At 45.1% G+C, this 20,429-nt stretch overlaps 1 protein-coding gene across 3 annotated transcripts in view; it reads left to right on the plus strand.

Annotated features, from left to right (window-relative positions):
• Wwox (WW domain containing oxidoreductase) overlaps nucleotides 1-20,429 on the plus strand; it is an 898,633-nt gene that overhangs the window by 223,229 nt on the left and 654,975 nt on the right. For 2 of the 3 annotated variants that reach the window (XM_048437342.3, XM_048437339.3), the window contains exon 6: nucleotides 19,853-19,941. In XM_048437342.3, coding sequence (XP_048293299.2) covers nucleotides 19,853-19,941 — 89 coding nt within the window. Of the gene's footprint in view, nucleotides 1-9,550; nucleotides 9,588-19,852; nucleotides 19,942-20,429 lie in introns of those variants that run through there. The other variant, XM_085681773.2, reaches the window with a different exon arrangement.

Genomic DNA, 20,429 nt, shown 5'->3' on the forward strand with positions numbered 1-20,429 from the left:
CAAGTAATCCACACCTTCTGAAGTGACTCTAGGCTGTCAACTGTTTCTTACCCACTGATTGCAATTTAGATCTAATGAAATACAAAAAGAACACTGAAGGGGGCCGGAGAGATGATTCAGTGGTTAAGAGCACTGGCTTCTCTTCCACAGGACCTGGGTTTCAACTCCCAGCACCCACATGGCAGCTCGTAGCTGTCTGTAACTCCAGTTCCAGGGGATCTGGCACCCTCACACAGGCATACATGCAGGAAAAACACCAATGCATATAAAAATAAATAATCTTAAGAAAATATATGTGTGTGCATGTGTGCGTGCACACATGCACAAACACACTGCCAGGGCAACCCGATGGGGCTGGCTCTTTTCTTTGGTTTTCCTTAGGTACCAAGTGCACCAGGCCTCACTTTAAGGTGGACAGCTCAGGGCTACCCTGTCACTCTAAGAGCGGGGATGCTCTTCTTCCTATGGAACATATGTCTCATCCAGTCAAGGGGAGAGGAAAGAGGCTGCTTATAAATATTGAAGAGGTTGTGAGTGTGTGCACCCGTGCATGCCACTCTGAAGTGGCTTCTAATGGACATTTATAAGGTAGTGTCCCCCCACATCCCTTCCCTGTGCTAATGCTGTCTTCAATGCTCTTCAGAAAACATGCAGTCTGTAACAGGCTTTTAACAGAATCCTGCAACATGATTCATTCATCCCATTTGTCTGCGGGAGATGAGACTACAGAACAGGGTTCTGTGTCCAGCCTGTGCCGACATTTTTCCTACGCTGCACAAAGGCTCAATCCTTTCCCTGTACCAAGCCTCCTGTCTTTGCTGGTGCCCCAGATGACTTTCCCCCAGCACCAGTGTGGTCTTGGTTTCTCCATGCAGCCCTTGCTAGGTGGTTTGACAAGTCTGAGAAACCCAGCTTAACCCACCTCTGCTCCCTTCTCTTCCCTCCCCTCCTTTGCTCAGCATTTCTCAGCCCCTCTCATTGTCTGTCTCCCTTTCCCCTCCACCCCTACCCTTCCTTACTTCCATTCTTCCCCTATCTTGTCTTTGTAGTAAAAATATTTCACTTACCCCATCCAGGCTGTAGAAGAGCATTTATGTAGGGAGGTGACAGTTCTAGTTGACCTCAGTTCAGAGCTCTGTGTAGCACAGCATTCTGCGCAGTTTACACGATAATGTCAGTAAGTTTCAAAACGATTGAAAACTGCTGCACTGAAAAAATTGAAGCTCCAAAATTGCATATTTAAAATGTATTTTATATGTGAAGTGGGGTGGGGGGGATAAAGAGCAGGCAACATTGCCCCTGATCAACATACTAGGAGATCTACTCCAGAGGGCACAAAGATGAATGGGATCCATGAACTTGAGAATGAAGTGCTAGAAGCAGGTGGTAGACTAGGGGTTATTAGCAGGCTTGGCACCCGCCACAGGAGAGGGCAGCTGGCCTCCCACCTGAACGAAGGCACCAAATTTTGAGTTAATGTCTGGACAGAGCTCAAAGAGGTGGACATTATCTATCCATTATGAGTCATTTACTCAGAGGGGTCACTCTCAGAGGGAGGACTGGTGGCCTGATTCAGAAATCCAGTTAAAAGTAGCTCATGAAAATAAAGGAGATGTTGCTTACTGAACAGCCGGGTATGATGGCCTTTAACATCAGAGTGCTAGATGTATACAGAACAGGTGGCCACAAAAAAACCCTTTGCAACTCCCATTGAGTTACTTCATATTAATTCAGCTCACCTCATTGTCAGTTAGAAGATAATATCATCACTTTGTTGCATCTTCCAGGGCTTTCTGTGAAAGGGTAACTGAGTTTCAGGTCAAGTCTGTGAATGGTTGGTTCTGAGTAACAGTTGGCTACTGTCCTTAACAGTTGTTACTTTAGTGAATGCCAAGTTCAAATGAACTTTACTTGGGGGCAGGAAAGAAGAAGGGAAGGGCTTGCAGAAATGGTACCCTTGTGATTTCACCTGTGTCTACAGTGTTTATTTTAAATTTTTAAATGACTTATTTGATGTTTCTTCTGCTCTAACTGAAAACAACTCTATAATTCTTAGGATACAATTGTATCCTTATCATTCTTTATCTTTGCATGTGTATTATGGAACAAACACTTACATTTCTTTTTTTTGAACTGTCAGATTACTTTCTTTTTCTGAAATTAAGGAAATTATTGTTTGCAATTATGTATACACGTGTGAAGGTATGTGCCCATGAATCCAGGTGCTGAGAGGATCCCAAGCAGATGCCCTGGAGTTGGAGTTGGAGGTGGCTGTGAGCCACCAGGTGGGTGCTGGGAAGTGAACACAGGTTCTCTTTAGGAGCGCTTGCTGCCCTGGTGATAACTATGGCAGCCCAGCAAGCGCTCTGAGACGCTGAGCCGGGTCTCCAGACCTGGTCGCCTCTGAACTCAATTCTGTTCTTTGTCTTCTGCAGTGAGTTTAAGGCTTTCAAGGGTCTTGTGGCTGTGTGTGTGTGTTACTGCTGTTGTGCATTCTTGACTGACCTTTTACAGATTTTATCTCTCTCTCTCTCTCTCTCTCTCTCTCTCTCTCTCTCTCTCTCTCTTTCTCTCTCTCTCCTCCCCCGTTGCTCTCTGTTCTTTTTATTTTCTGTTTTTAATTCTCCAAGTGATAAACCTACTGCTAAAGAGTCAACGTTTCTGACTTTGCATTGACATTTTGAGACCGTCTCCTGCAGTCTATGTCTTTCTCAAAGTCACTATGTAGCTGAGAACAACCTTGACATCTGGTCCTCCTGCCTCTCCCTCTGGAGTGCCTGTATCACAAACATGCATCGCTACACCGGCCTCCTTTGTTTTTTAGATGAATTTTTGTTTCTAAGGTATCAGGAATTGAACCCATGGCCTTGAGCATGCTGGGTAAACACTTTCTCATCCAGCTACATCTCCAGTCTAAAATGGTGAGCATTTTCAAAAGTGCTGTCTCCCTCCCACAGTTGGTAGTATTTAGAAGTCTGCTCACTCTCTGAACCTCTTGTCTCGCTTTCCTCTGTCCCTCACTGTTACATCAGGTTTTGTAACTGTTATTCACACAAGTGTTCACACTATCGTAGTTATCAGATCATGCGACCTCATCTTTCCTACATCTGGCTGCTCTGTCCTGAGTGAAACGGTCAGCATTTGGAACTCATCTCGCCATTGCCCAGTGCTCTGTGACATTTACTTGCAGGTTTTGACACTGCTGGGCTAAGAGGTTCTTCCTCTGCTTCTGTCTCCTTGCTTTACACCCTCCACCAGGGGGATGCCATCTCTACCTTGTCTTCCCTCCCCACCACCACATCATGGCAAGAACATGTGGCCTGTGTACCAGAGGTGCTGTGAATATGTTGACATTGCCTTTGTCATCTGGTTAACCATGGTTAACCATGTAATTGAGAAGTGTGAGCATTTAAGGCCTCGTGGCTGTTTTGCATCAGGCTTGTGAACTGTTTGGTCTCCGGGTTCTATTTTATTTACTTTATCTTTCCAACTCTAGTGCGAATTGTTAAAACCTTTGTTAAAACCTTCAAAGACTGTGAAATGGCACTATGGTTTCAGGCTATGTGCTCGACACAGACACAGGCAAGTTCGTGACTTTCCTTGCCTAATTGTTTCCTTGCCTAATTGTTTCTGTCTTTGCATACTGTCCCTTTTAATCTCTAGCGACTTTGTTTTTGCTTAAAGTTTTGCTTTTGTGTGATATTGCTCGATTAGCTGTTTGGGTTTTAAAAGTTTGCTAGTATTTTTCCTTTGACCTCTTTATTTTCAGCCTTTTGGTATTTGTTTTATTTGTGTATTTTCGTTAGGTGATGCTAGTTGCCAGAACAAATGTTTTCCAGTGTCTTTGCTTATTAGAGTGCAGGGGTTTGAACCCAGTGCCTAACACATTTCAGGGAAGCCTCCTCCAAGCTCAGTGGTAATTCAGGCAAGTTTTGATATTTTGATAGTTTTGTACACTGTTCATTTCCTTATAACTTATGAAACAGTATTGGCTGAATTCCCGTTGGCTGGAGGCAGGTAGCAAGTACTGGGAATGTGTGTACTCAGGTTTTGAGGGTCTCGAAGAAACACACCCCACTTAGTGATATTCTGCTCACTCGTTCTACGTTTGCTGCTGTGCTCAGTCTTGAGGGCACCTGGGTATTAAACTGAGTACCCTGGAAATGAGACACGGGGATCTGGGGGTCGCTGCCTTCACATCTGGGACGGACTTTCTGATTCCTTCCTCCCACAGAAAAGGTATCTTCAGCCTTTTCCCCAAAGAAAGAGTAGTCTCCCAGTCTGATTCCGATAACTCAGTTCTATGGAAGGGCTAGGGTCTTCTTCATGCCCACATGTGGCTCTTGTGAAATTAAAAACCACTCCCACCCTCACTCCTTCCTTGAGCAACAGAAGTGGAATAAAGGCAGACTATTAGCACGACTGGTTTCTATTTCGGAAACAGGAGGCGATACCCTGCCCAGTGGCAGTGTATGGTGGAACCCTGCTTGGCGGGTGCAGGACCCACAACAGGAGAAGCTTGTGCCCCCTCACCAGGAATGTCTTGGGGGGTCATTCTCCCTGACCCCATCAGAACCGGGTCTTGAAAAACGTGCTCTCCTAGGCCTGTCACAGTTACCAGAGCCATGTCCTGCCTGGAACACCTGTCAGTTACCAGAGCCGTATCCTGCCTGGAACACCTGTCAGTTACCAGAGTCATATCCTGCCTGGAACAGACTTAGGGTTTGGAGGCTTTTATGGACTTTTAATGCAGGACTAACTTTGTAAAACTAAGTACAATTATCTATTAATATAAAGAGGTCAGGTCTGTTTGTTCCTAGTTAGTTTGTGTGTAGTGTCCATCACTACCCCCAAGTCTTTCCAAGGCTTTTGGGTTGCTTTTTTTTCCCCTAATTTTCTCCCCATCTTCCCTTCTTTTCTCCTGCTTTCTCGTTTTCTCTTCAACATTATCTACAGTGAGGCTTTATGGATTAACAGACTTAGTTTGAAAAGCAGCATCATTAGCTTGATCTATGCTACTGGGCTGGATCATTTGAATTAACTCCAGACACATAATGGGCAACTGTCTCTCAAAGATGCTTCCTGGCTTATTCCTGCTGTTTGGCTCCTGATTCTGTTGGCTTTCAACTCTGCAGCCCCTGCCTTTCATTTCTGCTTGCAAGCTGGATACCCCAGCTTGTCCCAGCACATCTCTTTGCTGATGTCAGGGTGGAGCCAATGCACAGGGACCTTCTGGATGTTGCCTAGAACATAGACGCTGGAGAACTTTGACCAAGCTATGACAGAGAATGTCAGAGTTTGTCCAGGCACCCCTCCGCTCTATGTCGCAGATCCGCCTGCGTGTGTCTGTATACCAATTGACAGATACCTTTTGTCCATTGGTGAGCCTGGGATCTGTGTTGCTAGTGTCCATTGGTGAGCCTGGGATCTGTACAGCTAGTGCCCATTGGTGAGCCTGGGATCTGTACAGCTAGTGTCCATTGGTGAGCCTGGGATCTGTACAGCTAGTGGCTCTGCTGTTTCCTAGGAGCTCATAGCACTCTAGTTCATTGTACAGTGGGAGAAAGGTGTCTCGAGAAAGTCAGTCCATGTGAGGGATAGGTCACGTTGTGCTCTTAGTGGGAACCTAGTTGTCTCGCTTTCATGTACGGCTGGCTGAGCCTGCTGTGCCCGTCCCGCCTCCCTCTTCACACCAGTTCCCCACTGTGAAGAGGAGACCTCTTCTGGGGCTCACCTGACTCTCTGCAAGTGACGTGTATTTTGAATAAAATGTAAAACTGAGGTCAAAATGGTACTCTGTTGCTTTCTGCCTTATCGTGTGTGAATTGAAATCCACCATAGTTCTTGTGACTCCTGACACGCTTGTCCTTATTTCTTCTCCATGAAGTCTTTTTTCTTTATTATTCTTACTTGAATATGTTTGTGAATAATTACCTGCATGTTTTGTTGATAAAGAAGGAAAAGACTTTCCTGTTACTCTTGGAATTTTAATATAAGTATCTTAATCTTCTTTTACACTATACAAAGTCATTTGATGGCTCCATCATTCTAATAAAATAAGTCTGTACCTGGTAACTTAACAGTTAAATGAAAATTCTCTCCATAAGCAAATCCCCCCTTTTCATGTTGTTTCTCTTCCTTATCCATCTTATTTTTAAGTGTAATTTATTTGATCTCATTGCTGATTTAAAAGATGTACAAAATTTGATGATAGCTTGACCACGAACTCTCCTTTTGCATGTGTGTTGTTTTAAGCCCTCGAGTCCCCTGTCTTTGTGAGTGCATTGGTGGGAGCCTTTAAAAGGTTGCTGGGGAGATTCAATTCTAAACAGGAAACCTTATGTCTTTCTGGAGCCTGTTTTTTAATCTCTCCTAGTTTATCCTTTGGAGACTCTGACTTGCTTCTGCAGAAACTCTGCACGATTTCTCCCTTTGGATAGACCATAAATTAAAAATAACTGCTGTGGCCGCTCCACAAGCGTGATGATACTGTTCCATGTTTACGCCACACTCTGCATGCCGAGCTCATATTAATCATTGTGCAGGGTGGCCAACTTCTGAGATGCCGGCACTTCGCCAGCCAGCCTGCCTGAAGCACTCAGAGGAGAGGCCTGATTATCAAATGGCTGTGGGAAGTGGTTACAGCCAATATTATCAGCTACCTTTTTAGTTCTACCTCTAATGCCATCCCATCCCTGTGGCCGTATTATATATTCATTCATTCACTAATTCATTCATTCATTCATTCAGTCTCTAAAGTAAAGCCTGTCCCATGCCACTGATAGTGCATTAAACATTCTAGGTAGAGATATAAACTGTGCCTTTCAATTTATTATCAGTGTCATCATGAGCTATTGGCTGTTTGGGTTTCTCTCAGAGCCCCTCCTGCAGCGTTTGTAGGGATGGACATTGCTATTACCTCTTTGGAGGACACCCAACAAAAACCTATCAAAATTGAAGATGTGGCTACCCTATGACCCACTGCTTCTACTCCAAAGATTGCCTGGGGTGAGCAGGGTTACCTATTGCTAAGTCTGTCTATTATAGCATTGCTTTCAGTGGAAGAAATGAGAAACAATACCACAGTAGTCTCCACAAATGCAGGAACAAGGTACTCTCCATATGTTTATCACTCGTGATTATCAAGGTACTTTACAAACACGCCACACAATGAAGTCCTCACAGTTGACTCCCCAGAGGAGTTCTGAAATTTGTCTTTTTATGGAGATGTAAGGTAAGACATGGAGAATTTAATTTAAAAATTCACAAGCCAAAGGGATTGTCCATGCACTAATGTGACCTGAGTTCATATCTCTAGCACCCTCACAAAAAACGAGAGAGAGAGAGAGAGAGAGAGAGAGAGAGAGAGAGAGAGAGAGAGAGTTGAGCATGAATGGTGATATGCCAGGGCTGGCAAGGAAGGAGTGAAGATATGTGGGGCCCTGGAGCTTGGCAAGAAACCTGGTATAGACTTCTTTCATACAAGTGCACGAGCGCGCGCGCGCGCACACACACACACACACACACACACACACACACACACACACGGGTGGTGGTACACATACAAGTTTCTTAAACTGTTAAGTATGGACTCAGCATTCTTATTATATGTTGAACACATGGCTTTGGTCAGACATGTTCATTTACGTATTAATTGAGAAAAGCCAAGTTGTGGAGCAGTGTCTTGCCTTCAACCCTTCAGTAGTTAGGAAAGTCACGCGGTACCTTTATATGTGCAGAGAACCTTCTTCTGGTAGTGTTTGAGACAGGCAGCTACTACACTCTTTGTGGTGCAGTGGTACTTGGGACTTTTGCATTACATGTCCTTATTGATGAGCTACCTTTGTAACCCCCTAGAGGCATATCTAAGCAGCTGAAGACTATTAAGGCGAGTGCAGAGTCCTCTCACCAAACCCACACTGAACCTTGATGCTGCTGACACTTGGACCTTCTTTGCCATGGGAGGTCAACTTGTGCATTTTGGGATGCTTGCAGCATCCCGGATGCTATCCCTAGGGACCAGTACACCTCTCTAACAAATTGTGACAACTAAAAATGCCCACGGACATTTTGGATGATCACAGGGCATAGGTCGATCCCTGGTCAAGAGTTGTAGGTACATCACTATCTGGGTCTCCTCGTTCCAGTGGCTGAAAGGAAGATTTTTCCTCCATTTCAGGATCTTCTGACCTTGAACGTTCTTCAGGAACATAGAAAATTGTCCAAACCAGAGCAAACAAGTCTTGTTTGTCTTCTCTCCATTCAGCTTCCTCATGGTTGGCCTGCCATTGGATAGCTGCTGGGCCCCAGAGCTCTGTCTGGGGCTGCGCACCTCTTTCTGCACGGAGCCTGGGGTGGGGGCACTGGTCTTTAGCCCTTTTATCAGCAGTTTTCTCAAGGTAGGAGGTTCAGATGCTTAACAACTTTCATTAAGAACTCAGCTATTAAGTATGCAAAATATATAGACCATTCCTGTTGAGAAAGTAATTATACAGTAAATTAGCCGAATGTCCAGTGTGCTGGCTTTTAAGCCCATCTTTGATGTTCCCAGTACTTACAGAAGATATAGGGCATGTTTATTAAGACTCTTCAACTGTGTATAAAGCGAGAGCAGTCCAAAGTAATGGTGTCTGCTGAAGGAGTCTTTATCATATGAATTTACCTTCAGTCATCCATTATTTATTTCAGCTATTTTATATGCCATTATAATAAATATTATGACAGAGAAAGCTTTTACGCTTCAACTCATTGTACGACTCTGTACTTGCCTGCAATCCTTCAGGAATGTAACCATGTTTTACCTATAGTTAACGTAAATCATCACTCACATTAGAATGAAAAATTCACCGTGGGGGAAGGAAAAAAACAAGGCTCTTTCTTCAACAGCGAAGCGTAAATGCACCCTCGTGTTGCCTGCCAAACTCCTCAAGCCGCTCACTGCCCTGCCTTAAACTGTTTCTGAGCTGCAAAGTGAACACATCGAAGAGAGGGAAACTGGAAGGTTTCGCAACATTTTCATTCTCTTGTTAGTTTCTGGCAAGATAAGCGTTTCTTAAAATCCAGAGTGCAGACTATTGCCAGTTACTATCTAAGCATTTTTAATAGTTTTGCTTGCGCACAACTCATAATTCATATACCAAATTAAATATAATGCTCGTCTGTATAATTTCTCCTTTGATAGCTTTGTAGTTATCTATAGGTATTGATACAGTTTTTTTTTTAAAAAATAAATTGAGTTCCAGTAACACAAAGTGAAATGTTTTGGCCCGTACACAAGGAAGAAAGGGTTGTCATGATTTTCTCATTAAGGATGTTTGTGTATTTTGGCAGGAGGATGTGTGGGTGTTTATGGGGAGGCTGGACGTGAGGACTGATTGTGATGGTTGACTTCAAGGTTAGAAATGACACATTTAGCCCCTGTCCTTCAAGGTTTAAGAAAAATCCAGGGTTCTGCCAAGAATCATTTTGGTTTAATTCCCAGATTCAAAGTGTACAATCGTTATGAGAGCATTGACCCCCACTAGAGCATTTTCGTATTAGAAGCAAAACAGACTGCTTGCCTGTAATGATGAACTGGGGAGGCTGAGGTAGGGATCATACTTTTTTACTTTTATGTTTTATTTTACATCCCAGCCGCATTTTTCCCTTCCCCTCCCTCCTAGTCCCTCCCCTTACTCCCATCTGTTCCCACTCCCCAATCCGCTCCTACATTTCTGTTTAGGAATGGGCAGGCCTCCCATGGATATCAACAAAACATGGCATATCAAGTTGAAGTAAGACTAAGGACCTCCCCATGTATTAGACGAAGAGGGGAAAGGTTTGTAGGAGCCAGGGGGGTTAGGGACACCACAAGAAGACCCACAGAATTAACTAGCCTGGGATAACAGAGACTGAACTGACAACCAGGGAGCCTACGTGGGACTGGCCTACGCTCTCTGCACACATATTGCAGTTGTGCGACTTGGTCCTCTTATGGGGTTCCTAACAATGGAAGTAGGCTGTCTCTGACTCTTTGGCTGGCTTTTGGGGGAATCATACTTTTAAGGTAAGTAGGTTCCATGTAGCAAGACCCTGTCTCAAATGACCAGGACACTTGGGAAAGCACATGGTATATAAACTAGTTAAAATGCATAGGGGCTGGAGAGATGGCTCAGTGGTTCAGAGCACTGGCTGTTCTTCCAGCACTGGGTTCAATTCCCAGCACCCACATGGCAGCTCACAACTTCCTGTAACTCCAGTTCCAAGGGTTCCAACACCCCTAAACAGGCAAATCAACGTATATGAAATAAAAAAATAAGAATAAAAGAAATAAAAATGCATAGGGGCAGGAAAGAGATCTTACATACTTCCTTTCCTGGTTGTTCTATGAGACGGTGCATTCACTGGTGTCTATTTTTTGCTTTTAAGCCTGTCTTAGGTTGATTCCCCACCAAGATTGCTCCTGATGCGGACCTGGGCTCACCCACCTGAGAGCTCTAAACATCACAAGTCAATTCTAGCTTCTTTTTCCTCCCCCATGTCCCTGCAAAGAGACTGCCATTCTTTGTCACCATTAACATCCCATAAATGATACTGGAAAAAATTAGAATTCCGAAGTCCCATGTAGGATATCAATGAATTATTAAAGTGGTTTGGTTTGCCTATTGTAGTTCTCTGAATAATGTCCCGTCAATAATATGCTCAGCACCGGTGTCCCTTGCCATTGTAAATGTGACAAGTCCTATTTCAGGTCGCAGAACATAAAACCAGGACTGAGAGACTGTAAAGAAGGACGAGAGCCATCAGCAGAATGCAATTAAGGCCCATTGGATTAGAATTTGCAAGATGCCATTAGCAATAAGCTCTGAATGTAGATTATAGCTTTGCTTACAAGGTTTGGTTTCTTTTTTTTCTTCCAGAGATAACGCTTCTCTTGTAAATTCTAAGTGTGTAAAATAAATATGATATAAAGTAGACTCAAATGAGAATATATGGATGTGGTTAATTTCTTGGTAGCTTCTTCAAGCTGTGAGCTGGAGAATATGAAGCAGGGCCAGATCACAGTGCGGCGTGTGGCTTCCCCAAATCTTGATTGTCATCTGCCCTCTCCTGCAGTGCCTCCTTGAAGTTCTCCAGTCTTTGTTTTCTCATCTGTATAAACGGTGCAAATTAATAATGTACTTCATGGAAATGGTAAAATGTATCAGAGCTGCTTGTTACTGTTGCTGCAAGCTGGCATATCTACCACTTAACCCAAGTGGTTTTTTTTACACTAGTTTCTTTACATGAGTGCTTTCTTGCATTCGTTTCTTTATATGAGTGCTTCTTTATATGATTGTTTCTTTGCACTAGTCTCTTTGCGCAAGTGTTTCTTGGCACGTTTCTTTACATGAGTGTTTCTTTTACACAGATCCAAAACAAACACTTTGTGTTTGTATAGGATAGGGGTGGACAGAACCACCAACTGTGCTCTACCTCCAAGAAAGATTACATAGTTACTAATTCCTACTTGTCTTAGTTAGGTTTTCTATTGCTGTGACAGGACATGGAGTCCATGGCAACTCATGGAAAAGAAGCATTTAATTGGGGCTGGCTTACAGCTTCATAGGTTTAGTTCATTATTTTCATGGGGCAGTGGGGGGCATGGCAGCACGCAGGCAGACAGTGGTAGTGAGAGTTCTAAATCTGGATCTGAAGGCAGCAGGAAAAGAGACCCCACCCCCAAACCTGGCTTGAACATTTGAAACCGCAAAGCCTGTCTTCACCGATTTCTCCAACAAGGCCATGCCTACTCCAGCAAAGCCACACCCCCAGTAATGCCACGTCAGTCTTTGGGGTCCGTTTTCATTCAAACCACCGTACTACTAAACACTTAAGTGTTGCCTCTGCAGTTGTCTGCAATAGAGGATTTTCTGGGCATATATTCAGAGACCCAGCTCCATGAGACCACCCAGTGCTTCTGGGTTTCCAAGTCCTTTTTCTTCCATCATCAGTTGTACTTCTTTTTAGTTTTATTTTTAAAAATACATGTTTGTGTGTTTGTGAGCTTATGCAGGGTTGTCAGCACAGGTGTGAAGGTCAGGACAGTGGGAATCAGTTCTCTCCTTCCATCGAGGAGGTTCTGGGCATCGAACTTAGGTCATCAGGCTTGGCAGCAGGCAGCATCTCTCTGTACTCCGCTTTTTAATTCTTAACACGATTATAGTTTTAACAGGTCATAAGAATGAAGAGCTTCTGTCTCCTGCCATTTGACAAGTTGAATGCGTGGGCCATGATGTGACCCAGACGCTCCTCTGGTCCATCCGAGTGGGGAACACAGAGCCTATGAAATATAGAGATAGGGTGCAGCCTGCTCACCTTAGTATGTTCCTTCCCAACCCACCCCGCCAGGGTTGGCTACTGCATCAGCTATTGTGTGCTCTCACTGTAAGAGAAATGAGGTGGTGGGGGAAATGACAAGCAAGGGCCAAAAGCAAACAAAAGAAAAAAAGAGAACCTCATCCATGTTCTTTTGGGTATTTTGCAGGCAACTGATAGCTGATAGCCACGCAATGACTTATCTTTTTTAGTAGGTTTGATCATGATATGTTTCCTTATTTATTTATTTTTTTGAGGTGGGGTTTCGCTATGTAGTCCAGGCTGGTGTCCAGCCCATGAGAAGCTTCCTACCTCGGCCGCCCGAGTGTGGGCATGATAAGATAAGCCTCTGTGCCCCGTTTGCTGCAATCACTTACATTTCATTTCCTGAGGTTTTGTTTTACAGAACATTATCTTGGTTTTTGTCTGCCTCTGTGGCTAAGCAGAGTGTGCGTGTGAGGGTTTTTCTCTGACTTGCTGCAATGAAGAGAGGTACAGGACTGGGAGGGAAATAGTTGAGCCTCGGAGGCGGTGGTAGTTAAAGGGTGATCGGAGGGAAGAATGGGACGAACGCTGTCATCCCCCGGTGGCACCGTGAGTCGACAGTATGCTGCCCTGTCTATTGGGCGATACAGGGCTTGGCCTCAGTTGCTGGGAGAGAGACCAGGAACGGCAGAGGACCAGAGGAGAGGTGGGCTGTGTGGACTCTGTCGACTGTGGGGGTGAAGGGGAGGAAGACCAGCGCTAAGTGTGGACTGTGTGGTCCTTCCAGTTGCTATCAGGATCAAGTCGCAGACTTCAGCTTCTCCATACGTGTGAATAGATGATTGTGGGCTACACAGGTACACCAGGGCCTGGGCTCCTGGGCAGCCTTCTGAGACTGCTGAAGCAGGCCAGTGAGGACCATTCCTGCAGTGAGGAGTGAGGCCACTCCCTGCACATCCTGGGGGATGGGAGGGCAGTGCTCAGTTACTGTGGTGACGTGCATTCACAGACTGTTTTTCAGGGTCTAATCCCACTTTCCAGCCTCAGTTCCCAATAAACGGCAACTGTTACTCCCATTTTACAGAGAGAACACTGAGCGCCTCAGGGGAATTAATTTTCCCAGCCAGTGAGTGCCGGGACGTACTATGACAAGGCATTCTGACTTGATCCATAGTGTAATTGAAATTTTTACCGTTGAGCCTGGAAAGGCAGGATGACGTGGCTTAAGGGATGTGGTGGGCTTCCCCCACTGTCCTGAGATCACACATCCCCCTTCACAGAGGTACTCTTGAAGCCTTCCCCAAGATAGTTATGGGAGTTAAGATTAGTAAGAGGGATCTGCCATCACTATAATGCTATGGATTGTTATCAAAAAACAGTGAGCATTGTGTTTGAGCCTTCAAATTCATAATGATGGTAGTATTTTCTGATGGCCTCGAGGCTTATATGTGTGGTAGGCATTTTTTCTAGTCTCAAGAGGTGAGGACTGTTTACACGTTCTCGAGTAAAAGCAGCTGAGGCCCGGCGCTCCCCTGAGCCATGTTGTCAGTGCTGTGGTCCCACTGAGCTGTGGATCCAGGTCAGCTTGGCTCTGGCTGCTCTGTTGAAAGTGACATCATCTCTCCACTTTGCTATCTAAATACCTCATGCTGTTCTCCATCTGGTCCCTCTGGTTTTAGGCAGACTCTCATCTGAATCACACTTAGCCGATATATACTCATGAAATGCTAGAGATCAGTGTGGCATAGCCGCCACCAGCAACCCATTTGTTTCTGCACGGAGAGACTCATGGAGCCCAGAGGCGGCTTGTTTCCCAAAGGCTTGTGTGTCTGTCCACTCTGACAACAGCAAGTTGTGCCTTAATCCCAGAGAAACAGGAGAGGAGGACATGGGGTCTTGAATGATCTCCCTGGTTGAGCCCCAAGTGTTGGGACAAGTAGACTTCCTAGTTCCTTAGATGTTTCCATCATGAATGGGATGACACCTAGGGTGTTCGTTTTAACATGGTGGCTAGGAGCACCTGGAGATATCATTTACAATAAATTAACTTTTCTAGTGGCCTCAGATAGTAAACTTGCATACTGGTTTGATGACCAGATATAGTGAGAATTTCGGGAAGTGAGGCATTTTATGGCATTTCAAGGTTGAATATTCTCAGACCGGAGTTTTCTGTTAACCAAAGGCAGATGAGCAGCATATACGTAAGTAGGGAACTTACAAAGACTTCTTTCCTTCCCTCCCCTCCCCTCCCCTCCCCTTCCCTCCCCTTCCCTCCCCTCCCCCCTCCCCTCCCCTCCCCTTCCCTTCCCTTTCCCTCTCCTCTCCTCCTGTCCTCTTCCCTCCTGTCCCCTCACCTTCTGTCCCCTCACCTCCTCTTCCCTCTGCTCACCTCCCCTCTCCCCTCTTCTCTTTTCTTTCACCCCTTCCCTTCCTTCTTCTCTACCTCCCTCCCTTCCAGCTACCACACCACCGCTTTGTTGTCAGAGCAGTCCTTTGCTCACAGTTCTCCCGCCTCAGCCTCAGACTTCTGAGTACTGGGATTGCAGCACTACATTCAGCTGTGGATACTAATCCTACGTGTTCATGTTCACTTCGCTTTTTAAAAACTTTCTAGAATCGATGTGAGCTTGAAGCAAGACTGAAGTAAGACTGGGGAGCTCGACACGGGTTTAGTGTCGGCCCTCACTGTCCCCACGGTGGATCTCCATTCCTTTCCTGGGCTTTCCTGAGGTTTATACTGTATCCCATCTAGTTAAGTTATCCCACTTCCCTGCCAGTGAAATGTGATTGTAGTGATTGTAAACAGCATCCTCCGCAACCCAGTGGAGCTCTCTTGAGATCCTGCATGCAGCTGATTGCCCTGTCTGCATTGCAGAAGGTGGAGGGAGGCTCCATGATCAAGGTAGACCTGGGTTCACCCACATGCTTGGTTCAGTGTGAGCAACAGAGGGCCTTTGCTGTTTTATGATATTTTGATTCAGCGCCTGTTCCTTACAGCGTTTGCTGACTAATACAGACCTTTCTGAATATGCTAAGGAGTTTGGAGTTTTCCTGGCCAGTCTGAATTGGAAAAGGGGGCTTTTGCAAGTATGTTCTGCCAAAGTAGAGAACAGGCTCTGTTCTCGATTCTCCCTGTTCTAGATGGCACATGCTAATTGAATCACTTGTTAGTAAAAGTAATGCCTTTTTATTATGACGATGGGTCATTTCCAGATCTTGACTATGGGGATGATTATATGAAATGGTGCATTGTTCTTTGTTTTCTGTTGTTGTGGTAAAGACATGGTGACCAAAAACAACTTGGGAAGGAAAAGATTTATTTTGACTTACATGTCCTGATCACAGTACTGAGGTTAGTCAAGGTAGGAATTGAACTAGGGCAGTCATCTGGAGGCAGGAATGGAAGCAGAAACTGTGAGAGAGTGCTGATTACTGTGTTGCTTAGCCTACTTTCTATATGACCCAGGATCACCTGCCTAGGGACTGGCACCACCCACAGTGGGCTGGGCCTTCCCACATCAGTCATTAATCAAGAAATTGTCCTATAGGCTAGTCTGATGGAGACATTATTCAGTAACAGTTTACTCGTCCCAGATGACCCTAGCTTATGTCAAGTTGACAAAAACTGAGCAGCACACCCATAAGGAAATGTCACATAATTTGGCCAAGATACACCAAGCAGAAAAAAAGAAAATGAATGCATCTCCACATTGGTAAAAACCCTCCTAATAACTCTGATCTAATAAATTTTAGTATTGCCAGTGTTGAGATTTTTAGGTTTTGACAATGTACTGTATATAGATAAGGGCTCTCCATTGTGTGGAGCTGGATGCTGGGTGTGTGAGACCTTCTAGACCAGTTTTGATGTCTTCCTGCAAGTCTATCACTACTTCCAAATGTAAGCATATGCATTAAGCCAGCACAGTGATTTGTGGCCTACCCTAGGTCAATCACTGCCAGGTTGAGTCTCTTGCCTTCCCTCTGCTGATAATCCACAACCACACCCTTCAGAAATGAGTCCTGTCTGCTGTCTGTCCGCCAAGCTACACCTTTCCCAGGTAGAGCACAAGCCACAGTCAATATTTCTAGGAAGCTGCTAAGTTTGCTCTGTAAACAGAAGAGCAAGCCCCCTCCCCAGCACAGGAGTAAACACACACTTCTAAGCCAATTCCCAAAACAGCCTTCTCCTCCCTCCTGAACTTCACTGGGTTGCATACAGTTTTTCAGAAGCAAGAAACCTGATACTCAGGCCAGGAGAACTCTCTGAATAATAGTGTATGGACTGGAGTCTCCATCCCCAGGAGCCCAGTAACCCACAGCTCGTGGATTAGTTGGGTGACCCCATGCTCCCCCTGGATGTATATGTCCTGGTTTTATTCTTATTAGCAATGGCAGCTAAGTGCTGTATTTTGAAGAAAAAAAGTGGAGGGGAACTGAAAGATAACCTACCAATTTTAAGTTACACATAGAGAGGAATGTTTGGGTCACTTGGCTCCACCATCATTTTCCTTGGATTGCTTTGGGGTCACCATCTGGGAATGTTCTCCCTGTTTTATGGGGAAAATATGTACATGCATTTTCATAATGTGCAGCATGCTATCCTTTGGGGTTTCCAGCAATGAATGATGTCTCTAACAAATGCCTGACTTTCCTTTGTGATGTAGTTGCATTTCTATAGGAGTCTGTATATTGCAACGATTGTCTCGCCCTGTGTAAAGGAAAGCGGGAAGCATGGGAGTTAGGGACTGGGGCTGGGGGCTTGACAGTTCATCTGATTGTTCTAAAGGTCCAATCAAGTATTTAAGTGCTATCATGCACGCACAAGAATGTGGGGTAATACAAGTCAACTATCAACACATTTTAGATGTTTAACAGAATTTTTACCTATTGGATAGATACCAGCTAGTGGGCAGAAGAATGAACAAACAAGCAAGCAAATAGAAAGCTGTGGGATTTGCTTATCATTTTGATACTACAGTGCTTTGCCCAGATAGGGGCCATGGTAGCCACTCAGGTATCTCTTGTGGCTTTCATCTGTCTGTGCAGCTTTGGCTAACTAAGAACTTCTGACCTTCTTTCCATTCCCTCTTCCTTTTTGGTATTATGGGCCCACACCACCATACCTCATTCTACTTCTTTAAAAAAAGTATTTTATTTTTAATTATGTGTAGATATGTAGGTAAGGTGCCCGTGAGTGTGGGTTCCCCACTGAGACCAGAGTTGTTGGATCCCCTGATGGGAGTTACAGGTGGTTGTGGGTCATTGCCATGGGTGCTGGGAACTGAAGTCAGGTTCTCTATGAGAACAGTGAGTTGAGCCGGCTCCAGTTCCTCTGCTTTTTTTCTTTCTCAAGTGAGGGCTGTGACTGAACCTTATGTGGCCCACCCGGCTCCAGGATTCCCTGACTGAGGAAAACTGACAGTGCTTTCTGCTGACACCCCTGCTTTCCTGGGTCCCGTGGATGCTTTCTTTCCAAGTCAGCAACATTTCAGTGTTTGCCATTGTCACCCCAAATTTGGAGTTTTTACTTTCAACAGATGGATCTTATGACAGCCACTGACATACTGTTGTATCTGGGGAAAGCACTTAATCACTCTGTTCCACTTTTTCTTAAACCTGGCCTCTGTTAGTAACCGAGGCCTGGGTCCTATAGGACCTAGTGTCAGTGAGCTGGTCTGATATGGCCTTCAAAGAGGACCAAAGTCAATCACATCACATATCCATCCCTGTTATAGACATTTGGCATTAGCATAAGAACTTGATGCTGGAGGTACCTCCTTCTGGTTAAATTGACTGAGTATCTTCTGTTTTTCTAGGGTACTCAGCTGACAGCTCCATTAGCACTCATTAATAGTGAATTCATCTCTTGCAAATGAGGAAACTGAGGCTCAGAAATGTTAACTGTTCCGAAGTTGGTGTGATTTCCGTGGACACTGGCTCTTGGTCTATGCTCACAGCTTATGAGCTGGGTTAGAGCCCAGTATAGAGGCGGCCAAACTAAGCTGGCTACTGCTCAGCACAGCCCCGATCCACTCCCAAGTCAGACAGCCTGCATTTGCTTCATGGCATTGGAGGGGTCCTGCTATTCTCCTTAGTCTGACTTAGGCATCACAGTCTAGACTAGAATTCCCAAGTTTGCCATTTGTTTCATGAGCTTTCTGTACCTGAACAGACAGGTAATACTGGACGTTCTTGGAAGAATTAGGTAGATCTCAGAAAGAGTTAGTATTTAATCTTGTTCCCTACAGTTCACCCAGAGTTAAAAGTATAGAATACTCCATAAACATAAGGTCTCAGAAGAATAGCCCTGGGGTGTGTCCATGCAGGATCCTGCCACCAAGACTGTGTCCACTAGGGCTTGGCTGGACCCGATCCCAATCCCTCTAGTAAGGCTGATTTGGGGCCACTCTTTCCCCATTCTTTGCTCTGTAGTCTCTTTAAATTGCCGCCTGGAAAGTCAGGGGGAATATTCCCAGCTCTTCAGTATTTTTTAAGACTTACTTTAAATGTGTGTTCATATGTTTGTGCACACATGCACTTACACAAGTAAAGGTGTGTATCTGTGGAGACCAGAAGAAAGCATCAGATCCCGAGGCTGGAGTCACAGGCGTGTGTGAACTGTTGAACATGGGTGCTGAAAAGCACACTCTGGTCCTCTGGAAGAGTAACAAGTGCTCTCAGCTGCTGAGCCATCTCTCCAGTACCTAGCTGCCGCTGCTGTTGCTTTTGGCGTAGAGTCTCCCACTGGCTTAGATTTTCTGAGTAGACAGCACTGGCTGATCAGCAATCCCCAGGGATCCTCCTGTCTCCGCCTTTCAGTGCTTGGGCTACAGGCGGGTGCCATCGCATCTGACTTGTAATCACACCTAAGTTCTCGGAATCAAAATCATGTCCTCTTGCTTGTGTGGCAAGCAGTTTTCTAGCTGATCATTTCCCCAACCCTGCCCTTAATTTATTTAGAGTCACAAAAACGTCTCACCATATTGCCTCATTTGGCCTTAAACTCACCCGGTAGCCCAGGCTGACCTGAAACTCACGACCAGCTGGGGTGTCAGGATTGCTTGTGTGCTGGACCTCCACCCCTGATTGGATTATCCTGAAGGGTGATTCAGGCTTAGTGGAAGCGTTTCAGAACCTGGGTGGAGTCTTTTTGAGATCACAGTGTTGTCCATTGCATTGTGGCCAGGCTTGCTCTTGGTCCCCCCCACCCCCTTAGATGTAGCTCTTTGGAGCACACATATTTAAAGATAACATGAGCTAGAAAACTCCTTGGAGTCTCTTCCACGTACTGAGTGAAGCCATGCACAACCCCCAGCCTGGAACTCCAGCCGAGTCCCAGCCTCACATGCTCCCCGGACTTGGCAGTAAAAACTGTGTTCTTCCATCCATTCTGATGATGTATAGTCTCTCTGGGCGTCTAATATTAAACAGGGGAATTCCGACATGTTCCATAACGCATTTACTGTAACTTGATACCACGAACTATACTTGCTGTTATTTATCATTTCTTTTTTATTTTCTCTCATTCCAGCATAAAGCCAAGGTAGAAGCAATGACCCTGGACCTGGCTGTGCTTCGCAGCGTGCAGCATTTTGCTGAAGCGTTCAAGGCCAAGAATGTGTGAGTGTTTCAGTGCGGGCTTATACATCATAATTGCTTGCTATCGTAATGTCTTTATCAGATGAATGCTATCAGGAGAATGCAAGGCTGCAGTGCTGTCTTGGCATCCAAACCAGAGGCTCATTTATATTGGCACTGTTGAGGTGGACTGTATTTGCTTGACTCTGAGTCACCCTCGTTATGAGATGTGTCATCAATCTACTAACAGCTTCACAGACCAAAAAGAAAAGAGAAGACATTATTAAAGCACATAAGGCTGCTCCACATTAGGGCAGTTTTAAGATGTGCCCCATGACAAACTTGTGTATCTCTCCGAATCGAGGAAAGGTGTACATCAAGGGCCATCCTGGAACCTCACTTATTCTGCACGGACAGGGTTGAAACCCTCGGCATGCTTTCTTCTAGTGCTCATAAGGCCTTTGATGCTTTGACATGGGATGTGGGTGTAGCTGTGGACACAGATGCAGGCTGCAAGACCTTGGGGGCCC

The sequence above is a fragment of the Myodes glareolus genome, chromosome 22 (genome assembly GCF_982192425.1).
Source record: "Myodes glareolus chromosome 22, mMyoGla1.1, whole genome shotgun sequence".
Lineage (NCBI taxonomy): Eukaryota > Metazoa > Chordata > Mammalia > Rodentia > Cricetidae > Myodes > Myodes glareolus.